General features: G+C 37.4%; 3 protein-coding genes across 3 annotated transcripts; 1 reads left to right on the top strand and 2 right to left on the bottom strand.

The window, feature by feature from the left end:
• Nucleotides 1-1111: 1111 nt before the first annotated feature.
• myl12.2 (myosin, light chain 12-2) lies at nt 1112-2682 on the top strand (the record flags this gene model as incomplete). The annotated part of the gene is made up of 3 exons (XM_083889617.1): nt 1112-1295; nt 2183-2344; nt 2516-2682. 3 exons carry the CDS (start codon nt 1112-1114, stop codon nt 2680-2682), a joined length of 513 nt encoding a protein of 170 aa, XP_083745743.1.
• Nucleotides 2683-3032: 350 nt separating this feature from the next.
• bag1 (BCL2 associated athanogene 1) lies at nt 3033-5563 on the bottom strand. The gene is made up of 7 exons (XM_083890162.1): nt 5455-5563; nt 4642-4770; nt 4481-4563; nt 4283-4396; nt 4002-4109; nt 3866-3928; nt 3033-3785 (listed from the first exon to the last, which is right to left on the bottom strand). The coding sequence occupies exons 1-7, from the start codon at nt 5489-5491 to the stop codon at nt 3696-3698; spliced, it is 624 nt and encodes a 207-aa protein (XP_083746288.1). The 5' UTR covers nt 5492-5563; the 3' UTR covers nt 3033-3695.
• A 1883-nt stretch (nt 5564-7446) lies between these two features.
• On the bottom strand, nt 7447-12934 carry chmp5a (charged multivesicular body protein 5a). Its single transcript, XM_083890161.1, has 8 exons — nt 12784-12934; nt 10683-10787; nt 10534-10580; nt 9908-10001; nt 9087-9158; nt 8649-8757; nt 8443-8558; nt 7447-7913 (listed from the first exon to the last, which is right to left on the bottom strand). Exons 1-8 carry the CDS (start codon nt 12850-12852, stop codon nt 7863-7865), a joined length of 663 nt encoding a protein of 220 aa, XP_083746287.1. The 5' UTR covers nt 12853-12934; the 3' UTR covers nt 7447-7862.
• Between the last annotated feature and the right edge of the window lie 3962 nt (nt 12935-16896).

The raw sequence follows: 16896 nt of genomic DNA, 5'->3' as shown, positions 1-16896 counted from the left end.
ATTTAAGCAGTGGAGCAGATATAATGCATGATTTAGCACAAATATAAACAACCGTTTCACACACCAGTATCTGTTTGTTTGTCATTTGAATGCATTATTGTTTATCATGGTTAAATATTATGTGGTGGAAATATGTTTTACATTTGTAATTAACAAATACAACATACAAAGTCATTGAAGAGGCCATAAATAGATTCAGTGGGAGCTCCCATACAAATATATTAAATAAACACCACATAAGATTTTAACAGCTATTTTATTGTTTGAATAAGATGTTTAATGCCCGGTTTCCTTCATTATTAATTAAATGTAAATGTAAAAGTACTTCATGTAGACAGCCCTTTACAACAATCCTTTCAGTGATCCAAAGTGCTTTACAAAAATTAAATAAATAAAGAGGAAACAAATAAAAGTAATTAAAAACAGTAAAAACAATAAAATAGTGCAAAAATAAAATAAGATAGAATCAGATAAAAGATAAAAAATATAAGAAGATAAAAGATAAAAAAAAGTGTCACCATACTACTCGGTATTAAAAGCCATCCTAAATAAATAGGTTTTTAGCCTTGATTTGAAGAGGCCCAGGTCAGAGATAAGACGCATCTCAACAGGGAGTTTATTCCAGAGGCTGGGAGCAGCAACAGCAAAGGCTCGATCACCCCAGTGTTTATACTTAGACCTGGGCAGTTCCAGCAACATTTGGTTGTTTGACCTCAGAGCTCTATCCGGATCACGAACAGTTAAAAGCTCAGATAAATAAGATGGGGCAAGATCATGAAGAGCTTTAAAAGCAAACATTAAAAGTTTAAAATCGATTCTAAAAGAGACTGGAAGCCAATGGAGAGAGTGAAGAACAGGGGTGATGTGCTCTCTTCTATTAGTGTTGGTTAAAAGACGGGCAGCAGCGTTTTGAACAAGTTGAATTAACCTATTAATTAAGGTTAAAAGTGACAATTCAACATAGTATGTTCACACAGAAGTCTGCTGACTTTTGCTTTCTCCCAAAACACAGAGGAAGGGCTTGATACCACTATTTTGTGTGTAATTCATAGCCTTTTCTGTTTTATTTCATCTGTGTTCTCCAGGAAGGGGGAACCTGCCACCGACCATCATGTCGAGCAAAAGGACCAAGGGGAAGAACACGAAGAAGCGTCCTCAGCGCGCCACTTCCAACGTGTTTGCTATGTTTGATCAGTCCCAGATACAGGAGTTCAAGGAGGCTTTCAACATGATCGACCAAAACAGGGATGGCTTTATCGACAAAGAAGATCTTCATGACATGCTGGCCTCGTTAGGTAGACGACCGTAAACTATATTAGGATTATAATTTTAAAATGTTCTTTACCAAATAAAGCACTGGCAATACACTAGTAAATAAATGCCCTGAAATTAAGACCTAAAAGCTCAGTGGATTAGTGTTGAAGTTAACTGTAATTGTAACTGACTTCAAGAGGCTCTATTATGACTTTTGCGTCGTCTTTAAACTGTAAAATCAATTTATTGGTAAATATTCTGGATTTTGCCCCTGCTAGTATGCTAATGAATGAATTCATCTGAGAGAGAAGAGAAATGGAGACATTTTTTGGCTGCTTTACACTGCATGGTGCAAGTGACCAGATTCAGATTTTTATTTTTCCTCCCATGTGGAACAAATCAGCTATGACCTGTGAAGGTGTAGGCAGGGAAAAAATGTCAGATTTAAGGCCTTATTCGTATGTCGAAATAAATAAGATATGTGTATTTGCGTCTGCCATATAATTCAGGATGGAGAATGGAGCATGAGGGGCTGAAGCAAGTGGACTTGTGCTGAGGTTTCAGGCCTTTGGGGGTGAGGATCTAATTTAAAAATGACGCCACTTTCTCTTCAGTTTCAGTCTTCTAACCATTTTTAAGTCTGTAGTGTCAAACGGTGTAAATGCAGATTTCTGATAGATGGGTCACTTTTGAAAGATCTGCAGTGTAAATGCAGCCTTTGTTTGAAGTGACAAAAAACTATAGGAGCAGCCAAAATGGTTTCTTAAATGTTGTTGAAACCACCACAACTGAAACTTTATTTAAAGGAAGCCAGAAACATTTCTGCTAGCATCTGTTTGCATGTAGTCGATATGCTGTAAGCATTCACAGTGGTTTAGAGTCAGAATTTTCGACCCTAAATACTCTCATACCCTCATTCTTTTCTCAGGTAAGAACCCCACTGATGGATACCTGGAGGACATGATGAATGAAGCACTAGGTCCAATCAACTTCACTATGTTTCTGACCATGTTTGGAGAGAAGCTAACTGGCACGGACCCGGAGGATGTGATCCGTAATGCGTTTGCCTGCTTTGATGAGGAAGCCACAGGTGAGTTAAGGGTGCAGCTTTCTGAATATTTCAAGCTGTGTAATGCAGTTTGTCAATGCACTTTTTCACCAAATGATGTCAGGACAGATTTGGGCTTTATGTGCAGTAGGTATTTTGAATTTAAACAGCAAAAAAATGGCAACTCTTTCTCATGTCCTGTCTTCCTGACAGGTATCATCCAGGAGGAGTACCTGCGCGAGCTGCTCACTACGATGGGTGACCGCTTCACAGATGAAGAAGTTGACGAGCTCTTCCGTGAGGCCCCCATTGACAAGAAAGGCAACTTCAACTATGTAGCATTCACACGAATCTTAAAGCATGGTGCAAAAGAGGATTAGTGAGAGGTCACACTTGTGTCATGGTTAAGTTTCACTGTGGTGTAACCTAAGGTCATATATTTAAGCTGCTTTTTGGACCACACCTCTGAACCCTACGCCTCCTTACACTTAAGCTTATTTGTACATTTGCGCACACGGCTATGGCTCCGTATAAGGTGCATATGAAGACCCCATAAAGCTGGAAATAAACTATAGTTTGGTTTCACTGAATTCTCTGTATTCTTTATATTAAATATTGCTCTGAGATGAAAAACCATGGCTCTTTTCATATTCCAAAAAAGTTTATTCTTAAAGCAAAGATGTTTTTCTCTTTGAGATAGTTGATAATTAAGATACATTTAAATGGGATTACACACAAAAAAATACAATGGTGGTGCTGAATGTTAACACAATGTAGATGGAAAAGTAGAAATATATGACCACAAGTATGTGAACAGTCTCTTTGGTTTTTTCTTAATTAATTGTCATTTTTCCACAAATCTCAGTTTTCAAATTTAAGTTTATTTTGGATATACAAAATAAAGCTTTTTTTGTCCACATACTTTTGGCCATATTTTGACAATACCTCCGTATGTAGAAACAACAAAGATGGCACATCACAATCAGGAAAACCGGGATTTCTGTGTTGTCAAGTTTCTGAGACACTGTGTGATCAGTTTTCTGATACCTTCATGGACAATTACAGATATTTGGCAGTGTTATTTCAATCGATCACTGCTTCTGGATGCTTTGAGGGGATCATCGGTATACATTTTTCCACATATTTAAATTTAAACATATGTCTGTTTAAAAATACATCAAAAAGCACCTCAATTTATCCAAGTGTTTATACTTGTGTTGTACTGAGCATCAGTGTTAACCTGCATTTGTCGTTTCACAGGATTACCTGTGAATGAGGGATTTCTAATACACATCACTCCAACAATAAATACACATGTTTCTGCTCCTCACTAGGAGCTTTCTGTTCATGTTCCAGTTGCTCACAGAGCAATAATAAGCAAGGATTCAAAACTTTAGTCCGCCAGGGCAAGGTTTTTCGACTGGATCTTTGATAGGTGATCTGATATGCAAGCCTCAGTCTTGTCGCACTGAGCCAGAAAACCCTAATGATGACACAAATGAACGATCGTAAGTGGTTTTTAATTACAAGAAAAAGACAATACTGAAAGAAAAAAAGATTTACCTGCACTGTTTTCACAAGTCCCCTTTTCTTAATTTTGCAATCGTTGTAGTTTTCTGGAATACTCTGTAAGAAGAGAAGTTTCTGGATTGTTATATACGTGACACAAATAAAACATACCGAAATAACAGCAGCTTACTATAGCATCTATCTCTTCCAGAATCTTCATGAACTGCTCAGCTGCTATTTTCACTCTGTGGTCCAGTTTGCCCAGTGCTTCTGCCTGAAGGTCTTTAGCCAGGAAACCCTGAAAATCAAACAAACACAGGAACTGATGGGGGATAATGTAAGCTTCTGGATACATCCATATGAAATTAATAATTCAAATGTATAAAATTAGATATTAAACTGCTACATTTCAGAACAGAATGAAGCAGCAAAGACATAATATGCAACTTAATAACGTAATGTAATTCTTACATTTTTAAGTCCTGTCAACTCCCCATCTACTTTTTCCAGTTTTTTAGCTGTCACTTCAATGGATTTTTCAATGTCTTTCAGCTTCTTTAGTTCAGCTTCCTCCTCAGGACTGTTCTGTTTGGAGATTGATGCGAGTTATTTGACCATATGTACGATCACCCAACAGAAATATAAGAAAAGAAAATGTACATTTCTCACCCGCTTTCCAATCATCATGAGCTTGCAGCCGTCTTTTACCCCACAGCTGGATAAACTCTCCTCCATGTCCTTCAGTGACTTTCCTGTCAAAATTAAGACGAGGTATAAGTAATATGACATTCAAGCTCACTCGGCTGTAAAAGAAGAGACTCCAGATGTACCTTTGAAAATGATTTTCTGTGATCCTGATGGAACTCCAGTGGATTGACAGAGAGCGTCTGACAGGTCTCTGACAGTCGGACCGTTCCCATCATCATGACCCGTTAATGTGACACTGTGCTTAACCGATCCTGAAGTAGGATTGTGAATTCAATTCAAGATTATTTATCATTCAGATGGATCATCTTAATTTAAGTAACCACCTGCAAACAGTCATTCACAGTAAAGACTGGGACAGGATCCATAGATGGGTCGCATGAGATTATTTTTGGGTTACTAAATGCATTTGCTGATTCTATCTTTAGCCTTTTACTTACTACTAGAGAAGCCTCAATTTATTATCTTCATTAACTAAAAGAACGAATTAATAAGATGAAATAACACATACATAAAATGGTGCAGTCTTTCACCAAACATGTACCTCTTAAAAATGATTGGATTATCCAGACACGCATAATGTGTATAATCCAGTCATTGTTTGTATAGATCTCAAAAAGTGGATCACCATTTAAAAGGCTTGGGAAACACTGCTATGCACACGTTTAAAATGTCAGTAAATATTGCCTGCACCACAGAGGCAGGGTGTGTGAATATACTGACATTTTATTTTACACATTAAGTATTTAACCAGACTATATCCTATATTGAATATTTATCGTAGGCGAGCAAAAACAAAGAGTCATTTCTTCGTTGACCTACTGGACGTGAGCTAACAATTTCGAAGCTACTCGAGCCACGTTTGTCAATGAACCTTCATAATTATGTCTACATATCATCTAATATTTGTCGTTTAACGTCGAATAACACATACTTACCACATGCAACTATCACCGTGATTGTTTGCTGCGACATTTTCTTTTTAAGAGTCCTGAAATCACATCAACATAGGGCAACGGCACGGCTAACTGTTGCTGAACACTAACTACTTCCGGGGAAACTGAGGTGAAGTCAAGCTAACCGTATTCCAGTATTTCCGTGCGATAAAACGGCCTGGGTAGAGAGCACGCTAACCCACATCCGGGTTTCAAAATAAAGCGAAATTATAATTAAAGAAAAAACGGATGCTCCTTTCCACGCCCAGAACTAGTCAGTTCTACGTCTCCTTTTAATAATTTCCGAAAAAAAATCTGCGTATTAACATCTGGGAAAGGCTAATTATTAAAGGCAGGAAATAAACTGAAAATTGATAAATTGTGTATGAATCAAAGGCAGCAGACGTGATTGGAGGTGAAGCCAATGAAAATAATAATAACCCTGTAGCGTAATGGACAGCGCATTGGACTTTTAGAAGTAAGAGAAGCTATTCAAAGGTTGTGGGTTCGAGTCCCACCAGAGTCAATTTTAAAGTACCGGTTCTACCTGGTACCTTGTCTTCAGTTGCTAAACGTGTCTCACTCACGGCTGAGAGGCTCAGGCAGCAATCACTAAAGTTTAAAAGGTGAGCTTGTTGTTAGACAGATCGGTGAGGTTCTTTCATGAAACATTTCACATTGAAGTGTTAAAATAAAGCCAAGTGTCTTCTTACCTCTAATGAAGTTCTGTTTTTGGCCTTGCGTGACTGAGCAGCATCGCTCAAAAAGTAAAGGATGGATTTATGGTGACATTTTCTGGGGACTGAGTTTGTGTAGGTTTTATATCAAGGAAGAAATTCTTACAATTGAATGCATCGGCATTGTAGGTAACTAAGGGGTCTTGGCAGAGGTTTGCACTCTCTAAGTGCTTTCTCTGGTTTTTAGTTTACGGTTCAAATATACATTAATGAAAGTGATCGAACCAGCATTTATATACGGTATGTGTGGCTCTGTGACACAATGGCCATTGAATTGCGTTAAATATTTGATCCAAGTTATGGGTTTGAGTCAGACCAGAGTTGGTATTTTGAAATGATAACTTCACGATTGCCCAACCCACGCAGTTAATTGCACATTTCGTGCATCAGATGCAGTACTATAACTTTGTTTGGTGTCCTGTTATTATGGTAAATGGTCTGTATGTATATAGCACTTGTCAAGTCTTGATAACCACTCAAAGCTGCTTAACAATCCAGTTTTTACTCAAGTTCCCACTTTACTCAAGTGTCGTTAGTCAAGATATTCAAAACATGTGCCGGTGCTGCCCAGTCCACAGTACAGTCCCACTCCAAGCACTCGATGTCACACTTACAAAGCACTACGTTGTCTTTGTTATGTTTATGTCCTTTTAACACAGAGCTGGAGGATGAAAATAACCTGATGGTAACGGTCAGGTAACGTTGGCATCATTGTGAGGTTGTCTTTGGGCAGAAGGGGTAAAAAAACACTCCAGACTTGGTCCTGGATGCTTTATTTTTACTGTTTTTTGTTGGAATTATTTTAGCTTTAGAGATGCTGCTGGATTTGGTTACGTTTATAGAGAAAACACGTTTCCCAGTCTCTTTTAAACTAAGCTGTTCTTGCCTGTAGTTTTTTAATAAATAGAGATATATACAGTAAGTCCTCTCACTCTTGTTCCCCTTAATGATGATAATATTGTGCTGACAGTTAAAATTGCAGGGTCATACGATAAAACAGGAATATGCACTTGCTCTCTGGACGAGTGGGCGCTTATTATGGAAATGTAAGTGTGTGGGAGGTTCAATAGCAGCTTACAACTCTGTGTAGCCCCAGGTTCCTTCAGCCCGAAGTCTGACCTTCACAAATAATAAATATCGACAAGATGTTGATATGAGTTCACTTCTCATTTTCTTGGCCAGCAGCAGAAACGTCAAGGTCTGTGTGTAAATATAATCATTTCTTAATGACCAATTAATAAATAACTCAAGGTTACAGTAAAACATGTAATTTATTTTTGAAACGTTTAAATAACCTGAAGTCATTTTAAACAGAATGAGTAGGAATCCGCTCCATGTTTGAGAACTCAACACACAATGTTAATGTCTACACAACACACACAACCAGAAACAAAGCAAAAATAAATAAATACTAATAATAATGAGGAGGGAGTAAGAGTGACAAGAGTTAGACATGAGGCTGAAGCGGAGAAAGAAAATAATAAGAAAAGAATAATGGTTTTAAAAAGGCCACATGCTAGCACAGTAGCAGTAACAACACACAACCAAACTCTGGGACAGCATCAAAAGTCGTTGTGTTCTCAGGTCAAATAGTTTTCTTTGCATGTATGAATGTTACTCTACATATAAAAGTGTTTTTAGCTGAAGTGCAGTTGTTTTAATCCAGTCTTTGCTTTACGAAGCAGGAATCTGTGGGAGGCCAAACTCGTCCACCAGAACACCGTCCTGAAAACAATAGAAGAAAAATGTCATTAATTACAAACACAAGCAGATTATTTTGTTATTCTTTTGACTGGTGTTGATTTAGCACAGAGATTTAGTAAAATATTTAAAGACTTAGCACACACAATGCTATGCAAGCACAATCACAATTAAACTAGAATCAAATGATCCCCTTTTTTAAGACCCACAATAGGAAAATTAACCTTATTGCAGCATCACAGTTGATAGCAAAACAGAAGCATGAATTAAAAAGCAGTACATTTATACATTAATGGTACAAATGTACTAGAGCTTAGAAATGCAACTCCGGTTCAGAAACAATTCATTCAGGATTTATTATCCATATCCAATATTTTATGTTATACCACCTGCTCCACATCTTCTCCATTTTTGGTGTGTTAGTTACAGTGCCGCATCAACACTGACAGCCCCGAATAACACCTTAGACGTGTGTTGTGGTGTAATCATGTGGTTTATAATCTGTGCATCCTTAATTCTAAAGTGTGCCCCAGCGTTCCCTGTGCTCCATTACCTTGTTCGTCTTGCTGTCACTGGGGATTCCTTCAGGGATAGCCGGGGCAGACGAGGCCTCATCCAGGTACGTGCTGTCGTCATCCATCAGCAGCTCATCACCCAGTGCATCCAGCTCTGAAAGCACAGTTACACTGACGTTCACACACACAATCCCGCTGCTTTTAAATGTCGTAATGTCTCTAAATCAAGACAAGACATGCATACCTGCTTCGAGCTCCTCGTCGTCTATCTCTGGAGTGCCGTAGTTACGGCTCAGTGCCTCTTGTACCTCATTGGCTTCTTCCATCATGTCCTCCAGCTGGTCCTGTAAATCCTGGAAGTTCACATACGTGATCACTTTTAGTAACAGTAACACATTAGACTTGATCAGGACAAAGGAACCTGCGAATATGCTCTCCCATAAGCACTTACAGATATTTTAAATGACATAAAACATGGAATTTCCTTATATCTAGAATGGATTTTTACATTATATGGACAGAACATGCACTTCCCACTTTAAAGGTTTTAGCAATAAATAGACTAATAGAAAAAAAATGTTCCTTCCAGTCTAAAACCATCACAACCAAGCAGAAATATTGCAAACATTGTATTAAATGAGACATTGAGAAATGTAGTGATATTCATATAACAAAAACGTACATCAATCTGATCAATTTTAACGTCCTTGTAAGCCTTTTTCATTTCCTTGGCACCAATCTTCATGGCCTCCACCTGGAAATAGACATAAATGACGTTTATTTACGTGAAAACCACTGTAAAAAGACGATGATCTTCAGTATACAGGTGCTTCACTATCACTGCTATGTGTCTTTTAACTGACCAAAGGTTTACAATTAAGTTACTTCTCAGCTAGAATTCAGTATGACATCAATCTAATAGAATAGTTTCATACAACCATTTAATATGAATCACATTAAATGGTTTTATTAAACTATTTTTACTACTTTTTCCCCACACCAGCCCCAGCAAATTATAGCAACTAGAAAAGAACTCAGAGAGCGCAGACCTCCATCAAGGCAGCTCAGTGCCTACAAAATACACCCGGCCGGCGTGCCTGGGTCAGACAGCGAGTGCTGTAACCAGTGACAGCGTTTATGGATCACACCCAAATTTAATCACTTGTTCCTGGTCCCATTGCGGACATTTCCTGAAAATTTCATCCAAATCCATTTGTGACTTTTCGAGTTATGTTGCGTACTAACATACAGACAGACAAACAAACACTGGCAAAAACATATACCTTTTTGGCTGAAGCCAATAATCCTACCACTGAAATCTATAATCACTGCAACACCAGACCATGTACAGTATCAAGAAAAAAACCCACAAACAGCCTTAAAAAAACAAACCAAAGTCTTAATCTCAACTCTGATTCATAAAAAAAGATGTATAATTATAACACATGAAAAAAAACAGTGCATACAACAGAGTGTGTCTTTATCACAACATGTGGCTCTTACTGTTGTTTTGGTGTCCTTCAGAGTCTGGATTGTATAGTTTGCCTGCTCCATGTTGAAAGACTGCTGAGCCAGCTGCTCCCTTTGACCTTCATACCTGTGCAAAAAAATGATGTCACAGTTTGTTTTTCAATCTCAATTTATCACAAGCCTAAGCAACAATGGATTTGTGAGTCTAAGTAATATTTGATTGGCACTGGAATGACGAGTCACAAGATCTTATGTCAGCTATCTGATCATTTTCAAAACTATCACTGGTTCCACTTTCTCAAATGATTCAAATCTGTTCTCCATTCATCCATCAATTTTCTACCGCTTTATCCTCCACAGGAGGGTTGTGGAGTGTTCTGTGCCAAGCTCAGCTGACAGGGCGATATATGGCGAGATACACCAAAACTAAATTAATAATCAACTATTACAACTATAATCAATGTTTTTTAATAGTTAAAACAATCTGAATGTTCAGCTTCTTAAATAGTTTGGGAACATTTTTAGATATTTAGGGACCAAACAACCGCTCAATCAGTCAAGAAAATAATCAAAAGATTTTTTACATCAATGATGAACATAGTCATTAGCTGCAGCCCTAATCACAATGTTTTATGTTTGGTGACTGAAACAGGACTCACATTCTCTTCTGCTTCAGTACTCTCATCGCCTTCTGCTTCACCATGTTCTGCATTTGAAAAAAAAAAAATGCATACATTGCTTCACTAAGACAAACAACAAATCATAATGTGACTGTTATAATTCCTTGGATGGACAGAGGGTGACCCACCTTCGAGGGCCCGTCTCTCATTTTTTTCATCTGATCCTTGTACTTCATTAGTTCAGCATCTAGTCTGCCAATCTTCTTCTCTATGGACTCTGACCTGGCGTCCACCTGAGAGAGGAGAGGAGAGGAGAGGAGAGGAGAGGAGAGGAGAAAAGCAGATCAATAAGTGGTGCAATGATTTGCAGCTTCACAACAGAGGGAGTGTGTACTGTTTTCACCTTCATGTGTTAGTCTGTCAGATAACTGGGGGCTCTGGACTCTAAACCACTATAACAGGGGTGTCAAACTCATTTTCACTGAGGGCCACATCAGCATAATGGTTACCCTCAAAGGGCCAGATGTAACTGTCATACAGAATAAATGTAACTAAATGTAACCAAATATAATGTAAAATAAAGGTAACTACTCTGTAACATATTGCTAAATAACTTTCTGCATTTATAACTTATTCAAGTTACAAATATGATGCATTATAGATGTAACTCGGTCCGCAATGGTGTTTCTTGACAAACTGGTCAGGTCAGACCTGCTTACACACCATCAGCATGCACTGATTCAAAAACACACCCTCAGAAAAAGACTTTGAAGCACGGCTGACATCTGGCCCCCGGGTCTTGAGCTTGACACATGTGCAAAGGCGCCTCCAAAAATATAATGCATTATTATTATTGAGTCAATTTTCTTATTTTAATTCACGCTTTAACATATATATATACACACAATATAGACAATGGTCACCTAACCACGACAAACTGAACAACTACAAACACTGAGTAGGGTTACAGAACAGAGTAGTTATGCAGTAACTTGCTTGTCCTGCTATTTTTTGAAGGGAAGATCATTGTCATTTTTAAGAATCATTTTTAAGTGTACTCATTTTGTTTGTTTAGTTTTCACACATTCATTCACATTTTTTATCATTGTTTTTTTATATATATATAAGTGCAGTGCAGACACAAAATAAGTTTGAAGAGAACATGAGTGCCATTCAATAAATGTTCCAATGTTCCAGTGTGTAACATTTAGAGGATTACTGGAAGAATTTGAATATACTACTGCTGAGTATATCTATATCGGGGTTCCCATACTGTATGGGTCCATCAAATTAAAAGGGCCTTATCAATGACTTTCCAGGACCAATTCCCTATTATTATCACTATAGTGTATGTTCAAGTTTATTTCCCCCACTAGGGTGGTTTTAATTCGTTATTTGATTGTATAAACACAGCCTGACCTCCTCGAGCTTTTATTTTGGTACATCCGGTTACCGGCAGTGTGAATTTGCATATCATAGCTAAATATTTAGTTTCAAACGAAACATTTAGATTTAACATTTAGATTTAATATTTAACATTTAGTTTTTTTATTCAGATTAAACATTGAAATTATATTTTCATTATATTTTTTATAAGTAAATATCACAAAATTCACTAATATTGCTGTAAATCTGGTCAAAACTAACATTAAAAAGATTCACATGTTTTTTATACATGTTTTTTTTGCTAAATGTGGCAAAAAGTTGCTGTTTATTTTAACATGCGCAACTTTACAATCGGCCTATATCTTAGTTTCTGTGCGATGCAGATCAGGAACCTGCTGTTAACCAGTTTTACCTGAGCCAGCCCAGTTTAACTGTAACTACTCTTATTCGTCTCCGGTGTTATTATAAATTAAGATGACAATAACATGAATAAAGTTTGATGCCAAACAGTTTTCTTTAATTTGACGTGGAGCTCTATAACCAAACAAGTCCAACAACAGTATCAGGAGGAAATGTAATATTCAAACATGTTGAAATACAATTAAATGTTTAAAAACCATTAAGCACAGCTGGGCAGTGACACAGCAAATGTGTATTGTTAAAGCTCCCTTCCAGTTGACAACAACCATGGCAGCAGAGCTCGGGTGATCTCGACTGCACCTTTGTGGGTCTGAAGGCAGTGATATAATCATTATTGAGGGGTTTTCAGCTCCATCGTTCTGTCTGTGACCGATTCACAGTCCTGTTTGTTGTTCTGCGGTTTAACACCGTGCTGCTAGCTCGCTTTAGTTGCTATAAAACCCGACATAAACAACAAAACACTTCCACCATGACAGTACTCACGTTGCCAATGCAGTCCGAAAGATTCGGAGGAGGCGCTTTAGGTTTCCCGCGTCCGAATATTCTGTTCATTGTACACACGTTTTATTTACACTCAGCTTTTTGCTGTTTTATTATTTTTAGAAAGACACAAGACGCTTAGCGGATCACTTCTCTGAACACACCCGGAAGTAACGGTCCCGACGCAACCGCTTCTCATTGGTCGGCGTAAACAGTGGTGGCCAATGATTGTTTAGAGTCCTGCCCCCGTGTGGCGAGAATAGGAAGTGTCGTTGTGGTGAAAATTGTGGACTTTTTTTCCTTTTGTCTCTGTGGACTCCATCCATCATTATCACGTGCCTTTGTTACGTCATAATTGCAAATATGATGACGTTTTATGGACTTTGGACACTTGTCTGACTTTTTAAACAAATATTAATGTGGAATAACTATAATTCTTTCAAAACCTATGACTTTATGTGCAATAAAATGAGGGCAATTGGCAAATGATTTTCACTCTCCACAACAAAATTAGTGTATATTAAAAGGTTAAAATAAATTGCACATTAAGATAATAATGTGCAATTTATTTTAACCTTTTACAAATTTAGTGGCAAAAACAACACCCTGTGCCATTTACAGGGCTGTATTTTTTAAATTAGATGGATGTGCTGTAAAATAAGAATAATGTGCAATTAATTTTAACCTTACACATTTTTGTAAAATAAAACAAAAGGCAATGTGCAATTGATTTTGACTCGGTATCTTTGAATGTATGTGCAATAAATTAAGCACCTTAGCACCAGTCACTAACAATTTTGTCCAGTTTATAATCTCTATTTCCTGGTTTGCTGTGCAGCATCATTTTACATTGTTATATACTCTACCAGATGATTGTTTAAATACGTTTTTAGATGGCAAATATACATTTGTAACAATATTAAGTAAAGTCAACTTTATTTGTAGAGCACATTTAAAAACAACCATGGTTGACCAAAGTGATTTAGACTAAAAGTCATAACAACAAGGTATAAAACATGAAAATAAAAACAAAACAACATAAAGGTAAAAGTAAAATAATAATATGGTAAATCTAGATAGAAGTGCAGTCTGGGTTGACTAATGTCATCCTGAAATGAAGGCCAAGAAGAAGTGGTGGGTCTTTAAAAGTGATTAAAATGTTCATGGGGCCAGATTTAATTGCAATGAGTTAATCTGTGGGGAAGCTACAGAAAAGGCTCGGTCACCCGAGTTTTTAGTTGGGTTTTAGTCACATTTTAAAGCAACCTGTTATTAAACCTCAAAGCTCGGGGTGGGGTGTGAAGATGAAGGCGTTACGAGAGGTTAAATAGTGCCAAACCATTGAGAGCTTTAAAAGCCGACAATAATAGACGCAAAAGCTTTCAACAGAAGAGTGGATTTTTGAGGACGGGAGGGCACCCATCCACTCAATCACGGTGACCAAACGCTATGATTTCTGTTTTTATTCTTGTTTAAGTTAAGGACATTTTAAGTCATCGATGTTCTAATGTGACTATGACGAAACAAGGGCTGGAGAGTTTCCCCATTTGAGTGGTAGATACATTTGCAAACGTCCGGAAAATCTGATCCCAGAGACAGCCATTTGAATGCAACACCTTTTAGTATTTTATTTTATTCAACGCCTGTTTGCAGTGTAAAGAACAGCAGCTGGGCTCTTGATGAAATAAGCCAATGATTCATCTAAAAATTCACTTTTCATCAGAGGATGCACTGCAACACTGTTTTTATGAGCTCATTATTTCTAAACTGCTGGCTCAAACTCAGGTTATGAGCCATTAATTAGAGAAAAGGTTTGCGCTGGCAGATCTTTAACCTTCAGCTCTTTAAATAATGGATCAATTGAAAACGAAACCACTTACTCCATCTGGAAAATATTTACTATTGACATTCATTTAAAATAAGAAAAAAAGAAAGTACACAATCATTAGCTACGTGATTTATTTTATTTTATTTTAAAGAAGAACATGAAAATGATGAATCACATGGACAATACACCCAGTGAAAATTGGAATTCAGTTCAAAGAAACTGGTTTAAGCATATCTGTAAAACTATATTTGAGTGACTTTAACATAAGATTATAATTTAAACAATTCAAAGCACAGTTGCCAGGTTATACCAAAAATAAAACAATCTGGACAAATATTATGGAATATTTCAATAAAGTCATTGGTGATACTTTTGTTTGTGATGTGCCTTTGGAATTATACGACTGAAGGAACTTGGTCAAAATGCAATTTTTTTCCGCTAGTTTTGTCAATTATTTCAATTAAGTAAGCTGCAGCTCATCTCTCTGAAGTTATTATCGAGAAACAGCAACTCTGGGGGTTTTTCATAAAAAAAACTTTTTCAGCAGCATCCAGAGTAATATATATAACATTCTAGACTTGTGTCTGAACTGTTCTTTGTGACTGCTTGATTCCTTATCATCAGCTATAAATAAACCATAGACTATTTAATTTCTTTAATTAGGATTTTTTTTTTGTTGTTTAAGGACAATGACATAATTAAATGTTTGTCACTCTCTCTTCTTTTGTTGAGAAAAATACATACAATCCTCGAAATAAATAAGAATAAATAACCATCTCAAATATTAATAATAAATCTGATTTTAAACTTTATTTAAAAAAAATAAAAATAATAATAATAAAATAAATCATATTATATAGCCAAAAAACACAACCTGTGAATAGCACATTTGATCCATTTCTCTTCTCTACTGATATGTGTAGGATGTTTATGTGACAGCTTCTCAGATGAACAATGAAGCCAATTAGAGCCCTATTAGACAGACGACATGCAGTGGCTTACTAATGCAACACACATTGACAGACAAAGGCAGAGACAAGAGGAAATTCAATAATCTTGGTCATTATGGATGACAGCTTCATCAGTGCTCACAAGGACCGACTGATTTAAATTGCCTCCACTGAGAATATCTTGTGCACCTATAGTCAGCTGCCGAGAAGAAAGGACACATCTGTCTCAAACACTGCTGACAAATCTTAACTATATAGACATAAAACCCCATCATTTCTGATACAACAAAAAACAATAACAATAAAGCCATTGCCCACACACTACTGCAGCACTGAAAGTGGGAGCAAATATCAGTGTGACTATTTGTCACTGCTTCTCCAAGACCACTCACCACTCATAACACTAACATTTCTTGTTTTTCTTACTGGAACAACAGTATTTCCCAGCATGTTACAAGAGTTACAGCCGACCTTTGACCCTCACTTTGTCATAGCTGCAACACTGGTCCATTGATGTATAATATGAACTGGATAGAGCACCGCCCCCTCTGCCTTGAAGACAATTTTTACATGGTGGTCACTGTGGGTACTGCAACAGAAAACCGCATAAAAGCCCAAAAGCCCAAAAAGCAATTTTCCCATTGACCGCAATAGTAAAAGAGATGCCTGTAAAAGTGTCCACAGGACACCTCGAGACATGGACACAGGCTTTTATGGATCTTTATATGGTAGTGACACTACTGCGCATGCTCTATGGGCCCCATAACCCGGAAATAAACGCGGAAGTCAAAACACTTTTTTGGCATATGCGCTGGGTGAGCAGCTTCATAGGAATGAACGGAAGCGAAGGGGCAGTGCTCTATCCAGTTCATATTATACATCCATGCACTGGTCAATTAGCATTTCCTGAGATCCGCACAAGAAAAACGAAAATCAAGATCGCATATCACACTTCAAGTTGAAAAAAAAATGAATTCTGAATTCCTACTGGCTTCACTGATAACATTGGCAGAGCCCGTATATTCACACATGCAGAGAATGTCCACACAGGAAGGCTCTCAGTCAAACCAGGATTCAAACATGTTACCTTCTTGCTGTGAGGCAACAATGCCAGCCACTGTTCTGTGATATGACCCAGGGCTAATAATCTCTTTATGTTCTGGTTTGTTGTGCCACCCATCAACACCCACCCAATAACACAGCCAGTAGCACTTCAACATGTGATGCTAGGAGAGTGAGCCATGGATGGAGAACCTCACGCATACACCAATAAACCTTCTGACTACGGGGTTATATGGCCCAAAGAGTTTAGAGTCCTACACAGCCATGACATCACTT

Source organism: Microchirus variegatus, assembly GCF_963457635.1.
Source record: "Microchirus variegatus genome assembly, chromosome: 5".
NCBI classification, from domain to species: domain Eukaryota; kingdom Metazoa; phylum Chordata; class Actinopteri; order Pleuronectiformes; family Soleidae; genus Microchirus; species Microchirus variegatus.
The sequence above is the reverse complement of the archived record's forward strand: the minus strand, read 5'-3'. Positions and strand labels throughout refer to the sequence as shown.

Excerpts from the sequence above, each read along its gene's own strand:
- bag1 (XM_083890162.1), bottom strand. The coding sequence starts at position 5,491 with ATGTCGCAGCAAACAATCACGGTGATAGTTGCATGTG. Across the intron at positions 4,771-5,454 it reads CACGGTGATAGTTGCATGTG|GATCGGTTAAGCACAGTGTC; the intron begins GTAAGTATGTGT and ends ATCCTACTTCAG. Across the intron at positions 4,397-4,480 it reads TCATGATGATTGGAAAGCGG|AACAGTCCTGAGGAGGAAGC; the intron begins GTGAGAAATGTA and ends ATCTCCAAACAG.
- chmp5a (XM_083890161.1), bottom strand. The coding sequence starts at position 12,852 with ATGAACAGAATATTCGGACGCGGGAAACCTAAAGCGCCTCCTCCGAAT. Across the intron at positions 10,788-12,783 it reads TTTCGGACTGCATTGGCAAC|GTGGACGCCAGGTCAGAGTC; the intron begins GTGAGTACTGTC and ends CTCCTCTCTCAG. Across the intron at positions 8,559-8,648 it reads CGACGAGGAGCTCGAAGCAG|AGCTGGATGCACTGGGTGAT; the intron begins GTATGCATGTCT and ends CTGTGCTTTCAG.